Raw genomic sequence first — 15,985 nt, 5'->3', positions numbered from 1 at the left:
TCTCTCAAACAACAGGCGGGCTGCTCGCAGGGCTGCTGTGCCTCACACACACATCAGGTTTGTGAGGAGCTGCTGGGGCTGGGCAAACCTGAAAAGCTGGCTCACAGTGTTCCGAATGCCTCCCTGCCCGTGGAGACATTCTGGGTCCTCGGAGGGAGTTTTGCACAGAGCAGCAAGGCTGCTCGCTTTTCACCATCCCGCTCAGGCTCCTCCATGCCTTGCCAGGAGCAAGACAGAGGGGCAGAAAGCAGCTTGGCACTGCGCAGGGCTCAGCTGGGGTTGCAGCTCCTGGGCGAGGCTTCTCCAGCCCTCCAAAAAGTATTGACTCATCTCCTACTTTTCCTTGGAGGGCGGGAAGGCTTGTTCCCTGCTTGCTGCCTCATAAACCACAGTTTTAATTTCCTAAGTTACACCACAGCCCTGCCTGCCTGAGTGCCTGTGACAGGGGAGGGCACACGGTGACTGAGAGGCAGCTTGCCCAGAGATCAGGTACCAAGCTGAAGGCAGAGCTGCCTGAAGGATGAAGCTCACCTGCATCCCTTCCCCCACCAAAGCTTTTAATGTGTATGACAGGCTGTTCATTATTCATAATTTAACTTAATAACTAGCTTAAGGCTTTGTTATACTTTCCTTCTGTATTCAATACTGAAAGAATAACAAGGACAAAAGTAAAGAGAGAAACCTATGTGTTTAGTAGGATAAGAGATTTATGGAGGATGGGAATAAAGCTATAAAAGCCCTCGTCTTTAATGAATATACCCAAATACTTCCAAAATGTTGATGCCTGCACCTCCCATAACTCAAAGAATGGCTCCTGACAGTTCTAAGCCCATGCACAGCTTTTCCTGGGGAAGACTTTTCTCAGTTCAGGGCTGCTTTTAGAACATCTACTTCTTACTCACAGGATCCTTGGGCAGGTTCATGCTTTACTCCATCAAAAGTAGTTCTCACCAAACTGTTGAATCATTTAAAAAATATATTATATATATTTTGACTCCCTGGACAGATATGCCTCCTAACTCTGCTCTGCTGTTAGAAATAAAAATAGTAATGAAAAGCCTGTGGAATTAAGGACATATCTAATAGGAGACACATGCTAATGCTGCATGGCTTGAACTTCTTTCTGAAATTCTGAACAGCAAGAAGGCAGCATCCTCAGTGAGCTGTAAAATGGACTCATGTGTTTGTATCCGGCCCTGTCAGGCCATGGTGGCCCTGTTTCCTCTGCAGTGCCAGCACTACTGATCTACATCTGGCCTGGAGGATTTTGCTGGCCAAAGCTCTCCTGCAGCTCCTCTGAGCCAGAGATGACCGCTGTGGGGAATGGCCAAACCGAAGCAGCCCCTCACCTCCAGCATGTTTTGCCACATGACCGGGCTGCAGGGGATGGAGACGAGCCACTCAGCTGGAGCATTAGTTTGCAAACATGGTGCATTTGTCCTCTTGTTCCTTTTTATTCTCTAAGTTCAAAGCAAACCAACTCTGTCACCAAGCCACAAGTTTCCCACCTCACTTGCTATGTTCAGCCTAATCTAAATAGCCAAACTCTCACATAGGCAGCAGTAACGATCTCTCTTCTCCACCCTAGAGATGGCAAAGAGCTGAGCAAAGTGCTACACCTCCACTGTCTTGTCCACACTCATCTGCTAGGAGATAACAACAAAGCAACTGGCAATGTGCAGACATGCTAGAAAACTTGTACCAATATCTTCCTGCCCCCCCCCCCCAAAAAACCAAACCCCAAACCTCATCAACCTTTAAACTCACAAGCAGAAAGGTACCAAGTACCCAGTTTCTACCACTTACCTACCATCCTTGCTTTTCCCATACTACCTATTTGTTAGCAGCTCACCTTGGTCTGATCTCCTCCTGCCCCCCATTAGACAATTAGACTCCACATGCTCAGCTCAGAGGGCAGGAAGCCACATGGAGCTGCCACAGAGCAAGACCGATGGATTGCCATGCCCACTGCTGATCGTGGCCAGGCTTGGACATCCTGGGAGACAGCAAGAAACTCCAAGAAGAACTACTTCTGCCGTGGGATGGTTACAGGTCACAGCTTAGGTCTATGGGCTCTTCTCATCCATCCCTGACAGCAAACGTGATTCTCATCCAGCACCTTTGTCACTGCAGCCCTTCTGCAAAGTGAGGGTTGGGAAGGCAAGGCAGCACTGCCAGGATTCAGAGGAGCCACTGAGTCAGAGCTGGGCACTGTTCCAACTCAGAGCATCCCAGGCACCCAGCCAAACTGCTGTTCACTAGGTTGCACGTGGCAATGTGCCTTTCATCTGGAATGAGAAACACGTGCAATAGCAAGCAAGAGCAGAGCATGGAAACACCAGCGAGGGCAGCTGTGGCAGTGAGATTACTCTCCAGCCGGTGCCAGCACTGTGATGGCCCCAGCTGAGACCAGAGTGGAGCTCTTGACCCTCAGCGTGGGGCATTGCCAGCTGGACCACCAGCCAATGCTGCAGATGGGTGTGAAATTGCACTCAGATATAGGTTTGCCTTAGAACCCAGGGTGAGCAGTAACACTGGGGTATCGCTCCATACCATGCTCTCAATGGGCAACAGTATGCCTGTTCTTGTTGAAATGAGCAGGCCTTTCTGTTTTCTTTAGAAAGAGCAGAGCTTCTTGCTTCTATAAATGTGCTGTATGGACCATTTCCTATGATCAGCTCTCCAAGCTACTGGCTGCTCTTCCTGTGGTCCTGGCACTTACATTTGCTCCAACTTCTTTTTTCACAGGTTTGGAGACTCCATGGGCATGAGTGTGTGCCGCATGCTGGCAGAGGAGGAAAGGCACTGCCTGAAACCCTGTAGGAACACCAAAAGGAGTTGCTGACACAGGTTTGTAGGGATCCAGAGGTATGCGGAGACCGTAGCAGCAGTCACAAGAAGAAAGTGTGCTTTAATCTTTCTTGAACAACATCCTGAGAAAACTGCCACACAGGGGAAAGAATATAACTTTATTTAAAAAAATAATTTAGCTCAAACACAAACAGGATTGCAGAGGGTTGATAGAAGCAGGAATAACAATATTTACCCACAGAACTTAAAACAGACCAATTTCATTCTCTTGTAGATGATACTTTCAGTCCACAGCTCTACTTCAGGATCTCACCTGCACATAAAGGAATCCTGACTCTTGGGGCTCTTGATAACAAGGCAGAGGAGAAACGGTGTCTGCCACACATGAAATGCTATTCCTCCCCCCGGAGCCTCCACATAGATCGAAAAAGCCAGAAGAGTAAGACCAGCATCTAAACCAACATGCAATAGAAACGGAACGACTTGCACTCCTCCCTGGAAGTCTACCTACCCATGCCCCGCTCCCAGCATCCTGGCCAAGTGCTTCCACCCATGCCCGAATTCGCGCCCCCGCCCACAGGTGCTGTACACAGAGGTGTGCACGCAGGACTTTGCAATACTCCTCCCTCCCCCCTTTCTTCTCATCCAGACCTGCTGATCTTCCACCTCCCTCTGTGCCTGCGTGCCGTACATTTCTTGGCACAGCAGCAGTTCGTTTCACAGTGATGGGATGTGCCCTGGAACATGCTGAGCCACTACTGCAATTTCTTCTCTTCTGTGAAGTGGCCTTTCATGCAATTGCCGTTCTGATACACAGGGCTGGCCCCCTTCCTTCTGCACCACACCACAGATTTGTAGAGGACAAATCCAATACTGGCCAGACACAACAAGAGAAGGGCCAAGATGTCCAGGCAGAAGTACTCGTACAAGGAGAGGTCATAGACAGCAGGGCGAAGATACGGTGCCCCATCGTGACGAAGGATGTACTCCAGCCAATACACTGTCCTGTTGAGAGCATGCATCGGTCTGTCCAGGTGCAGAGCTGAGATGAGCTTGGCTGCTTTTCTGTAGCTGCAAGGGAAGAAGACAAGAAATTATCCTTCTAACAGGAGCTTCATAGCTGAGAAGTGGTCTAAGATGTCCAGCGGTGCTTTCAAATCCCAAATGTTATCTTGGGAGAGTGGCAAATTTCTTCCATTATTCTCCTCATATATACCTCTGAAAGCCACTGATGGCTTTCAGCCACAGCAGCACAAGCGAGAGTGTATTTTACTTTATGTTTTGTTAACAAAAAATTGGCAGTTCAGTTCCCAAGTCCCTGCTAAATGGATTCGTATGGATTGTTGCTTTCTGAGGGGAGTTTGCACCCAAAAACCTCACCCAGCATCAAGCAACAGTTGCACATTTGATGACTGGCCAAATCCTTCAACACACCAAGTTACAACACCTTAACAACTCATACTGAGGTCAGTAGTTGAGAGCTCCTAACAGCTAAAAAAACCACAAGCAAACAAACAACAACAAAAAAAAAAACCCCAAGAAGCTGTCAGACAGCGTTTCAAACACTAGCAGTTGCCTGTGTCCTGTTAGACAGTGGGACCCCTGTGTCACTGTGCTGCAGCAGATCTAGGAAAGGGCAGAGTATCTGGTTGTCAGAAGGAAAAGATGGAGCATTACCTGCAGTTCACTGCCTGCGTTAACTGTTTCTACAGAAAGCTGTTTGGCCAAGACCAGGGAAATCCCAAAGTGAGGTTGTCATCTCACTTTCCAGATGACAGGCTTGCATTAAAAGGGGAAGAGGTTTGTGCCTCAGCATCTCAGGAAGTTTTCTAAGAAAGTTACAGTCAAACAGAGCTAGATCATGCTCTCTAACAGAAAATGCTGGAGTATCTCCTCCTGGATCGCAGCTCAGGATTTCGAGGCACTAACACATCTGGCCAGCTGAGCAATGCTTGCAACTCTGCTTGGTCTAGAAGCCACCATGGGCTGCATAGGGGTCAACAAAGAGACACACTGGTCCCTACATGCCGTCTGCACCAAGAAAGAGCTTGATACTTCTGGATGCCTCACCTGGGGTCAGAGATAACTGTGACAATGGCCTGGTAAAGATCCTCTTCTTTTACTCTGCTCCAGTCCATGAGGATACCCATGCCCTTCGCCTGCACTCTAGTCATGATGTCAAACTGGTCCCCATAGAAAGGAAATCCCACCACTGGCACACCATGATAAATTGCCTCAAATATACCATTCATCCCACAGTGGCTGACAAAGGCTTTCACGTTGGGATGTCCTGCAGGCAAAGAAACAGCAGCAGATCAGTACTTTCCACACAGAAACAGGGCTCCCGGTGGCTTCCTCAATACATGGCGCTGATGTATGTTTAGGGAAAACCGAGCATGCTGAGCAGAGAGTATGTTACCCTTTGGGAACATGCCTGGCTTTTGGCAGCTCAAAACGTGCCAAGTAGCACCTGGAGAAGGAGGAGGGAGATAGGGGCCAAGATGCAGCTTCAAGCAGGTGTTAGGTGAGGACTGCATTTTGTATAGATGAGACTTGCAACAAGCAACAGACTTAGCCCCACACAGGTGCTGTTGTCCCTGTATGCCTTTGCTGTGGTTTGGGCTAAACTCCAGGTACATTGCTAGCAGCGCACACACACACAGAGCCCAGCCTTACCTAGCAGGTCGTTCTGGGGCAGCCACCCCATCATCAGCGTGTTCTCACCCAGGTTTCTTGGCTTCTGCCCAAAGTATCTGTGGGAAGAGATAAAGGATGGCGAAAAAAAAGGGAAAAGAAGCACAGAGAGAACAATTATAAATTCAATCAGGTCAAGAGATGGAAAGCAAATTTTGTGTTTTGAGATGAATCACCCCTCAAAATTGATTTTCACCCAACTCAAGAGGAATCCCATTCCCTCCTCACCTCCACACCACCCTCTGCGGGAGGCGAGCGAAGGCGCCAGCCATCTTCTCCACCAAATCGCTCGGAAGAGCTCGGATCCCAATGCCAAAGGAGACAACAACAACACCCGCATCTGCCGCTTCCACCCAGAGACGCAGACCCTGTGGGCAAAACACACACAGCGGCCTTGAAGTCTTGTCGGAGATAGGCCCTTCCTGCTGCTGCCTCTGCCAGCAGAAAGTTGTCTACAGAGCGGATGAAGCTAAATCCACCTGGAGCACAAAGCTACGTGGTTTTCACCAGGCAACGAACTGTAAAACCGCTGTGACTTCTGCACCCAACCAGGCAGAAATTACTTGAGCACGTCCTGGGCTTTAGAGCTTGGAGTGGGGTGTCCAAAACTTGCACTTCAAAGCATTACCTCCTGCTTTGGAGGTAACACCATTACTCTTTGGCAAGGAGGGCTCCGAAAACATACGGCCCACAGAAGAGCAGCCAGAAAAGAGGAGGACATTGGAAGAAGAAAAAAAAAAAAAAAAAAAAAAAAGAGAGGAAAGCTATTGTCCACCCCCAGGAAGGCAGGAGGCCTGCCAGGCAGTCTCCAACTGTAGGCTGACACAACAGACGAAACATCACACAGGCAGAGCCGGGAACAACCTCTCGTTGGAGATTCCCCACAAACTCTCCAATGTCAAAGGCTCCTGGAGGTGGCAGAAGGTTTTGCCATCTTTCCAGGAGACTTCTGGCCATCTTTGACAGCTACTTGCAAGTAGCAGATTTAGTGTTTGGTCACTAGGCAGAAAGGTAGCTAGCTACAGCTCCAGCAAAACACACAGTATTTTGTCCTTCATTTAGAGGCTACTGTAATGCTACATAAACAGGCGTGTATCTAGAACAGAGTGTTTACTTTTTTTCTGAAGGCTGCAGGGAGAAGAAATCAGCCACCACAGCTGCTGCAGAGCCAACACAGACCGTTCCCTCTTATGCCGGGCTGGGCTGAGCCTATTCCTCACTCTGGGTCCTGTCCTGCTTCAAGTTTCCCATGTATCACAGTCAGGAGTGTTTTAGGAAAGTTTCATAACATCTGTCTTTGAATATGAATACTTCCTTGAAATAAATACCGTAGAACAACATGAAGGGAAAAAAATAGTTCTTGCTGTTATTAAAGGAGAAAAATAAGATTATTAATTCAGAATGTCTTACTAATGGTAGTCTACGGGTTGGGGGATTACAGTACAGAAGAGTTACAAAGCACATTTCAGTGTTACTCTCTGGGGATATTTGTCCTTTGTTGTATCCTTCAGGAACTCAAACCGATCTTTGCAGAAATGCTTAAAAAGCCCCAAAACAACCTAGCAAACAAGAATAAAAAAGTTTTCAACTAAGGGGTTTTGGTATCTCCATTCTCTTGAGTTTCACATCCTCTGAGCAATACAACCACTAAAACTGCTAAAGAAGAGAAAGTGCTAGTTTTACTTTTCTAAATAAAAGTACAATGACTCATAAAACAGCTGATTACATTATCCATTGTAATTGGGCCTTAACATTTGACTTTCAGAAACAGCACTAAAGTTGCTAGGGAAGCCAGGTTGACCACCAAAAGTTCTCACCATCTCTCAAATACATATCTATATTTCACTGTGTCCTAATTAGAGGAACTCAGTCATAGTGTTTCAAATATGAGGAAATAAACACCTTAATTACATAACTCTGCTCCAGTTCAGATGGGAGGTTCCTTAAGCTACACCTAGACCTACAGAGGCCCTGTCTTCTGCCAGCGTCCTGTAACCTGGACACAGACGTGACTACCTGCTGGCATGACAGCCACCGCCTACTGCAGGGCTCCAGACTTATCTCCATCATTCTTCCCTTAGGCACCCTGGGATCTGTTCTGGAAACAACTCCCTTCTTTATAAAAGGCAGGCGTGTACGCGGCCAGATCAGACCAAGCCAGCGTTTTGCAAGACCTGTGAGGTAGCCACTCTCTGACACAGCTTTTGGAGCACCTTACGTGCATTGCATTACCTGTGTGCCGTGCCACATGGGAAAGGGTGATGTGCAGTCGTACACATCTGGAGAACTTCTGTTCTAAAGCACCCGTCCTCACTTTTCCCTTTTAACTGGAAAAAAAATGGCACCCAGAGTCTCGATTAAAGCTGCTATCAGAGATCTTGACCGGCCTCTAATAATTTTATCTCCATTTCAGTTCCTTAGTCAGGACACCGTGACAACCTGACTGCCCAAGTGTCATTATCCAGGTTTATTTCCCCCAAGTGTTTGTAAAAGTGGTAAGGCAATGGGAGGAGTGGCAGACAGGTCCTGCTCTGTTCCGATATTGTCTTCAGTTGGAGGCTTTAAGAGCTTGTTCCTCTGAATTTATTACTGGGGATAGTGAGGTGCAGGCCAGAGAGACTCTGGAGAGTTTTCCCTCAGGGCTGGACCTTGAGAAAGAAGAGATGATTCACTTTAGTTTTGTACACTTTGAGATTCCACATTGAATTTGATGAGGGAAAAAGCACAGCTCTCCTCTATGGGTTCTTAAGAAAGGCCAGGGTAGAAACACCCTGCAAGAAGTAGGATTAAGGAGGAAATTCTGGATTGACATAAATCAGTGATGAAGCCATGAAGACTAATTGTTCTTCCCATTCCACTTCAAGTATAGGAACAAACAAACTATTCATGATCAAGTCCCAGAGGCAACACTCCCAATTTAGGACTTCCAGACACCATTTTACATGGACAGTGAAGCCAAATCCCATTTCAGGGTGAACAACTTAATTCTGCATCCTCCCTGCCACCCCACAGTCCTCAGTGTTCCCTGTCTCCCTGCTCCACCCAAGCCCCAAAACACAGCAGTTTTCCACACTCCTGGGGCTTCAGATCTTTTACAAGGTTCTTCAAAAGAAGATTTGCATTGAATGACTCCCCAGGTTAATGTGCAATCACAGCTCAAAGCTTTCCTGCACTTACCACTGGAAGGGGCTTTGCAGGCTCAGCGAGGATCCCACCTATGAAAATGACATGGGGGAGCGTTGGACGGGGAAAGTCCAGCACCACGTCATTACAGAGGAAGAAGAGACTAGTTCCATGGACAAGGTCCAGCATGGATGTCTTGGGCTCCACCCTGTGCTTCTCCATGAGACGTTCGAACTTGGGTAGGATGATCAGCTTTGTAGCTACACGAGTGATAGTGTAGACTATGAGATTCCAAGTCCTACCAAAGAAGCCCATCCTGTCTGTCATCAGGGAGTTGAACTCGGGGACATAGGCAATGGGGGAAGTGGCACCAATCTCCGCTGGGAACCAGAAACCAGTGGAGATCACAGCATATTTGACACGAAGGATATGGGCCAGGATAAAGCCGCACATCTCATTGGGGTCCACCAACAGCAGGTCGAAGTGTTCCCACTGCAGTTTCTGCAGAAGGGTAGAGTTTCCAAGCACCAGGTCACAGTTTTCCAAGTACTTCTCCAAAAAGGAAAACATCTCCATAGAAGTCATTTTCCCTTGGAAAACACGCTTTATCTTCTCCTGCACCCAGGCATCTGCGCTCTCTGTGCTGAAGATACCCCAGTACCTCTGTACACGGAAGCCAGGCAAGTAGGTTTCCACATCCCGACCCTCATGAAGAAGTAGCACGGGGTCATGGCCCCGATCAGTCAGTGCCTCTGCCACTCGCATGAAGACTCGCAAGTGGCTGTCAAAGACTACGGTGGGCATGATCAGCACTTTGGCACAGTGGGATGGCTCCAGACTGAATGCAGCCACTAGGAAGAGAAGAGCAGCAGAGCATGGTAGCACCTTCATCATCTTCATCACTGCAAGGAGAGAAACATGCCATTAACACAGTAGGAAATACTCTGTCACGTACTTGGGCAACTAACAACTGGGACTGTAGCTGCAAGCCAGAAGCTCATGAGCTGGGAGAGAAGACCAGTCTTGAGTTCATCACTGGAGAGAAAAAAAATAAAAAAAAATAAAAATCAACCAACAACAAACAAAAAAAACAAGCCAGAAAAATAAAAATAACCCACAAAGTCAGATATCAAGGTATATCAGGGGAGTTTTCCAGAAATTCAAAACCTCTTCTCTGTGCTCCTAAGGCTCCAAAACTCGCAGACTGACCTGCAGAGATTTAGAGAGGCAGAGCAGCCGGGGGAGCTCTGCTCGGTCACAGCACCAGCAGAGACACTTGCTGCTCAGTCCCTGGTTACCGCTACAGAACCGGCACAGCTGGATCTCATTTCATTTCTATTTCTGCCCGGCCAGAACAGCTGGTTCCCTCTCAGCCCTTGGTGTCTTTGCAAGCTCCTGGGAGGCCTGCAGAGCCTGGTGGGAATGCCGAGAGGCGCCTTGGCCCTCGCGAGGCTGGCAAGCCACCTTGCTCAGCACAGACAGGGCGGGAGTGAGCCCAGGTCACAGCAGGACCCTTTGAGAGGAACCGCAATCCCAGAGAGTGGAGCAGGGGTCTGGATGGAGAGCTGTTCCACTACAGATCAGCCGTGAGAGGGCGGGGAGGCTCAGGGGAAAGAGCTGGGAAGGGAAAGCGGGCACCAGGATACTGATGCACCGGAAGAAGGCAAACCCAGTAAGCAGGCTCAGAGATAATGTGCAACACCCATGGCACACTGACGCCCCTTAGTCACACTCCTACGGCCATCATCCCGTTCCCAGTTTGGTGAAACACCCAGCATTTCTGTTGTGTAAGGGATGTTGCTACATCACTGGAAGTGAACGCGCCTCACCCACACCTTACATTATTTTGGGAGAAGAATTACATGATAATTATTTGGGAATAGTCAGAAGCAGAGCCGTGTCCCAAGGACCCAGTTCAGACATGCTAGGAAGGGGGCAGGGGGGAGAAGTTACAATGGGAACAATCATAAGGGGATTTTGGATGGCCCCACATGCTAAGCCCCAGGGGGGCTGCAGGGATGTGGTAAAGCAGAATTTGCTGCAAGATTTTCTGCCAGCCTCTCCACTATTGCTTGATCGATTAAGAGGCAGAAAAAAAAAAGTTATCCTGCTAAATACAATCTTCAGACTCCCCTCAGCAGCTAGATATCTCTGGCCAGAGATAGCGTGTTGGGGTGCAGACATGGGAGAGTAAAAGTGCCATACTTCTCCCCTCCCACCCCCAGCATTGCTTTCCTGTCCCATGTGGGGATAGGACATGGGAAAGAAACAGAGCTGGCTGAGACCCTCCTCTGTTTCAAACTGTGACTAGTGCTTGGACTCCCACCCTTCCCACTCAGCTCCAACGAGGTGGCTGTGCCTGCAGGAGTGATGAGAAACATGAGAAGCACTAGCAGATACCAAGGGGGTGGTTAGACCCACAGAGCAAGAGCTCCAGGAGACAAAGGTGATGAGTTGGAGAGAAGAGAGCAGAAGCTCTGGGAGGAAAGTAAGGATCTGCCCAGGATCCGGCCTCCCTGCCAACGGGAACAGGCTGGCCCATGCCAGCAGTGCTGGCTACCACAGAGCTGCAGCCTACAAAGCTGGTCCAGTTCTCAGCTGACTTGAGAGGCCCAAAGGGGATTTATCCTGCTCAACACCAGGGAGGTAAAGTGGATTCAGAGCACATGCAGCTTCCAGGGGAAAGAGGGCAGGACAGCAGCCCAGTACTGCTGGCCCTTTTCAGGACAGTGGGGAGGCTGGGACAGGCTCCATGACAGGAACAGGTACAGGCTTGTCCTGGGGCACCTGGTGGGTCATACACATGCATAAGTATGCTGAAAAAAAGCAGAAGAAGTGGTTTTACATGTGGGCTCCCTCTGGCTATGGGAGCTCAGCCACCTGCACCTACTGTGGGTCTGCAGGCAGGTGGTCTTCAACAGAAACCTCCAAACCGCTGGGCACAGGAACTGGATTCTGCGGGGAGGCGAATTCACAGCCTGAACCTCGGCAGAGGTGAGAAATCCAGGTGGATGCCAGAGCCCACGCTAGACCTGAGAGCACAGCAGAACCACCTCTGTGTTTATGGTCTGAAAGTCCTGGGCTAGAGGGTAAAGTCAGACAAATACTGGAAGAAAATACACTGCCACTGCAAGGAGAGGGGAGAACAGACCCTTCCCCTTGATTTTACCCTATTTAACACGTTTGACAGGCTGTGACTTTAATATCTATGGAAAATTACATCAATTTAACTTAAGTGAAGTAACAGAACAGTTACAGCTCTAAAGACAGACATTTCTTTAATTCAAGTGCCTTTTATTAGGTTGAAGTACTGAAATGTCTGACAGCAAGCAGTCTAGGCAGAGAAGCCCAGGAAGAAAGGGCAGTGAAGAGACTCCAGTGTAAGGACTCTGCTGTTTCCATCTCTCATCTCTCCCTCTCCTCCAGTACTTCGTACTACCTAGTTCTTGCCTAGGACTTGGAAACCCATATTCATGGGGCTAAATTATTTCCCCTCCTGCATCCTTGTTTCTGTCCAGCTCTTATCCACAGTAAGAAGAGGTGTTTTCACTGTGAACTTCTCAAGAGTTAACAAAGCAGCCCAATTCATTTGAAGCCAAAAGGAAAAGGCATCTTGGATGCTCAAAACTCTTCCTGGAACAAGAAACCAAAGTTTGCCTCATCTGTTGGTTATGATCCAGAAAAAACAGCACCATCTGCTACCATCAAGTTGATGACAGCATGGAAGCCAAAATTCTGTGCAAGCAGGCAGGTATGCAGCTCTGAGAGCAATTCTGCCACTCTAGTAAAAACCTAGAAGATACAATGCTGTATAAAGTAAACTTAATAAAGCGTATGTTGAAGCAGGGAAGTCTAACCATCAATCACATCCAAGCTTGGTGGGCTTCTGTGCTCTGGATTTGGATTGTCAGAGACTCCTGCTTCACCAGAGTCACCTGGGTAAGTAACACTAACACTTAAATACTAATATTAGTATTATGGTATACTAAGTATACTAATATTAGTATTTTAGTATAGAAAGCAATGAGCAAGAAAAGATCTCCCCTTCAAATACAAGCCTCCCCAGGCAGCCTACAGCCCTGTGTTTTTAAAAATACTGTTCGCACACAAAGTGAATAGTGCAGTGATTGTCTGCTCAAAACAGTGCACTTTTCTAGCATTTTTCTTTTGACATCTTCATGGTGGCCCACAAGAAACACAGAGAATGAAGAAAGCCCAGATCCCCAAAAGACCAAAGGGAACACCCGTAGCAGTGATCAGGTCAGCATCAGAGTAACTCGTACTTTGCACCACACTCAGTGCTACTGCTTTCACATAAGGGCTCTGCTCATCCTCATCCATTTTGGACAAAGATTGATGTAATCCCCAATCAATTCCAAACTTTTGGGACCTTGAGCCACCTTTAACCTCCTTCCTGGACCATCAGAGTTTTATGGAGGAAGCTCTACAGGCAAGGTGGGAATCTGTGGGCCAGCAGGAGGTTGGCAGTCCATAGATCACAGCCAGAGAACCATGGTACTAAAGAAAATACTGGTCCATAACAACTGAGAAAAGAAATAAGGATCTGTATCTCAGCTTGTCAAGGCATTTGAAACTACAAACACCTTCAAGAACTTGAGCTGGGGGATGGTGTCAAACACTACACATCTGCTTCCCCACCTGGCCTCTCATTATACATTAAATCTGTCTGGGTGGTAAGCGAAATTCCCCCTGCTCCATATCCACCGGCTTCCTGGTTGTCTTCTGAAAGGGACAGAGATGGTTTGTGACACCACGGTGCTTTGCAACAGCAAGTTGTTCCAGATGGCCTTTTCCCCTTGCTTGCAACACGGTTGCAAGACAGAGAAGCAGCTGATGTGAGGCTGTGCTCCTTGTGAGAGGTCTCAGGTCTGCAGCGTGGAAGCACTTAAGAACGTTGTTTGTAATCCCCGAATGCAAGAGACAGAAAGGCTCAGGGTCATTTCCAAATACTCATATGAGCCATAGACCTTGAGGCGAGAGCACACAACAGAGTTCAGTGCATATTTTGGTCTTAAGATGGGATTATGTCTGTACAACAGTCAAGTTCAACAAGTTCTTGAGACTGCAGAGAAAACTGGAGAGATGCAAGTGCACCAAACTTTAGATAAAGGGTCAAGAGGGGTGGGGAACAAAAGACTTCCATTTACTGCCCTGTCATTTCAGCTTCTTTCTGCAGAGAAGCACCACATTAAAAGAAAGAAGTCATTAAACATCCCAGAATGTTGTGAAACCCTGTGTAGGAAGCACTAAGGATTGATAAAGTCCTGACAGACAAGTCCGATCACATTTGACAGAATTACAGCAGTACAGAAGCTAGAGATGAGTCTTATCTTCATTAAAAGGACTGACGCCCTCACGTAAAAAAAAAAAAAACAAAAAAAAAAACAAAAAAAAAAACCCAAACCAAACCAAACAGCTCCTCGGCTCTGAGCACACCAGAGGAATGAAACCTGGCTGAGCTGCCATAAACAAGGGTTGAGAAGGGATGCAGAGGAAGAGGAGGCAGAACAGGAGAGGGAAGACACTCCTGAGATCTAATCTCCCACAGGAAAGCGAAGCAAGTTACACAAAAGCGCTTTGAACATTTGTTCAGATGCCAAGGCTGCGATCCTGCACAGTCAAGCAGATGCTTAAGTCGTGCCCTCCTGCAGCCCTGCAGAAGCTGCCCCGGCTGCTCACACACGCGTCCCGGCAGAGCAGGGCACAACCGGCAGCTGGGAACCCAAACCCTTTCCCTCCCCTTCCCAGCGGCAGAGGCGCAGTCAGGCGCCTCTGCCATTCGCTCGGTAAGTTCAGTCCAACCGGTCGGTGCTCACCCGCAGCGCGACTGGGGCCGCGCAGCACCCGGGGCCGCCGCCGCACGCACCCGCGGCTCACAGCGAGCCGGCCCGGGCCGCCGGCCCCGCCAGTACCCGGCGCCAGAGGGACCCTGCGCCACGCGTGACACCCGGGGAGGGCGGCGGGGCAAGGGCGAGGAGCACCAGCCCCAGCTGCCCCAGTGCCGCCGCCACCGCCTCCCGACCCAGACCCGGACCCCTCCGCTGACGCCCGCCCCGCCGGCAGCGGAGCCAGCACCCACCTGCAGCGAGTCCCGTGGGGAGCACGGCCCGAGTCGCGACAGTGGGAGGGGAGCAGCCGCCTCCCGCCCGCCCTCCCCTTTCACGCCGGGCGGCGCAGCTCCTGTCCACGGGCCGCACCCGCGAGCCGCCCCGCCCCGGAGGGAGGGCGAGGGGAGCCGCCCCGGCAGCTCCCGCTTGTGCCTGCTGCCAGGCCAGCGCGTCAAAGCGCCTCTCCCGTAACCGGTGCTGGACACACGGAGGGCCAGGAACCCCTCTGCGGGCTCTGCGAGAGGGGGTCAGGGGGCTGCACTGCTGTCGGGACAGCAAAATGGAAAGGATGGCGCACAGGGGAATTAGGAGGCTGGGGACAGCATCCCCGGGCACCCATCCAGCTACAGCGCAAGCCAGAGGGGGATGTCCTGTTAGTCCAGTTCCAGCATTAACCACAGCTGAAACTGCACCAGTGATACACTGGGAAACTACGCCCAAGTGCTCCATGAGGTGTTTCCTTTACAGCAGGGCAGCAGCAGAGAGCAGATGTAGGTTACACCTGCCTAGCAGCTGCAAAAGCTTGTGAAGGGAGCAGTTTTTCCCTGTTTCAAGCTTTAAGTCTCACAAAGCATTCCCCCAGCACTTGTTGCACCTACTCAGTCAAGTGCTGATCTCCAGCGAGAATAATGACATTCTCTGCATCTGCTGCTGAAGATTCAGTGTTAACGCTGTCTCCCACGTCAATCGTGCTGGAGGTGGAGGGCTGTGGCAGACAGCATTGGTTACAGAGCAACTAACAGCCTGGTCCACCTGGCCATTCATCTCAACCTTTCCAGAGGTGCAGCACAAGGGGTAAAAATAAGCATTACAGCACAGAAGACCTTCAGCAGTCCCTGCCTATTAGGAAGTTTATTTTCCCTGCATACATGGTCACAGAGAAGGAAGAGATCTAAGGGGACACAGAAGTTACTTCTTTTAACCAGGTATATACAGAATTTTTCAGTTATGCCTATTGTTTCGTATTCCCATAGGCCGGTGCTACTTAAGTAATACTGCCACCTGTCATACAGCTGATTGGGTGCAATATTTGAGAAGAGCTAAACAGATATTCTACTGGGGGCTCAAGCAGCCTCAGTTTGTCTTGGTATAAGCAAGTATTCCTCTAGAACTGTATCCAAATTTCTCACCGAGTTGCTTGACAGCCAGCTGCACAGGCCACCTTCCACTTCTGAAGGCCCGTTACATGCACACGAACACGTAACTAAGGAGACAACAACTGGTTGTAG

The 15,985-nt window shown here is 49.2% G+C and overlaps 1 protein-coding gene across 1 annotated transcript; it reads right to left on the bottom strand.

Annotated features, from left to right (window-relative positions):
* Positions 1 to 2,950: 2,950 nt before the first annotated feature.
* LOC104476709 (2-hydroxyacylsphingosine 1-beta-galactosyltransferase) lies at positions 2,951 to 9,528 on the bottom strand. The gene is made up of 5 exons (XM_010116590.2): positions 8,683 to 9,528; positions 5,734 to 5,873; positions 5,488 to 5,564; positions 4,882 to 5,101; positions 2,951 to 3,882 (listed from the first exon to the last, which is right to left on the bottom strand). Exons 1-5 carry the CDS (start codon positions 9,526 to 9,528, stop codon positions 3,567 to 3,569), a joined length of 1,599 nt encoding a protein of 532 aa, XP_010114892.2. The 3' UTR covers positions 2,951 to 3,566.
* Between the last annotated feature and the right edge of the window lie 6,457 nt (positions 9,529 to 15,985).

This window comes from Chlamydotis macqueenii, chromosome 7, assembly GCF_036417535.1.
Source record: "Chlamydotis macqueenii isolate bChlMac1 chromosome 7, bChlMac1.mat, whole genome shotgun sequence".
Lineage (NCBI taxonomy): Eukaryota > Metazoa > Chordata > Aves > Otidiformes > Otididae > Chlamydotis > Chlamydotis macqueenii.
The sequence above is the reverse complement of the archived record's forward strand: the minus strand, read 5'-3'. Positions and strand labels throughout refer to the sequence as shown.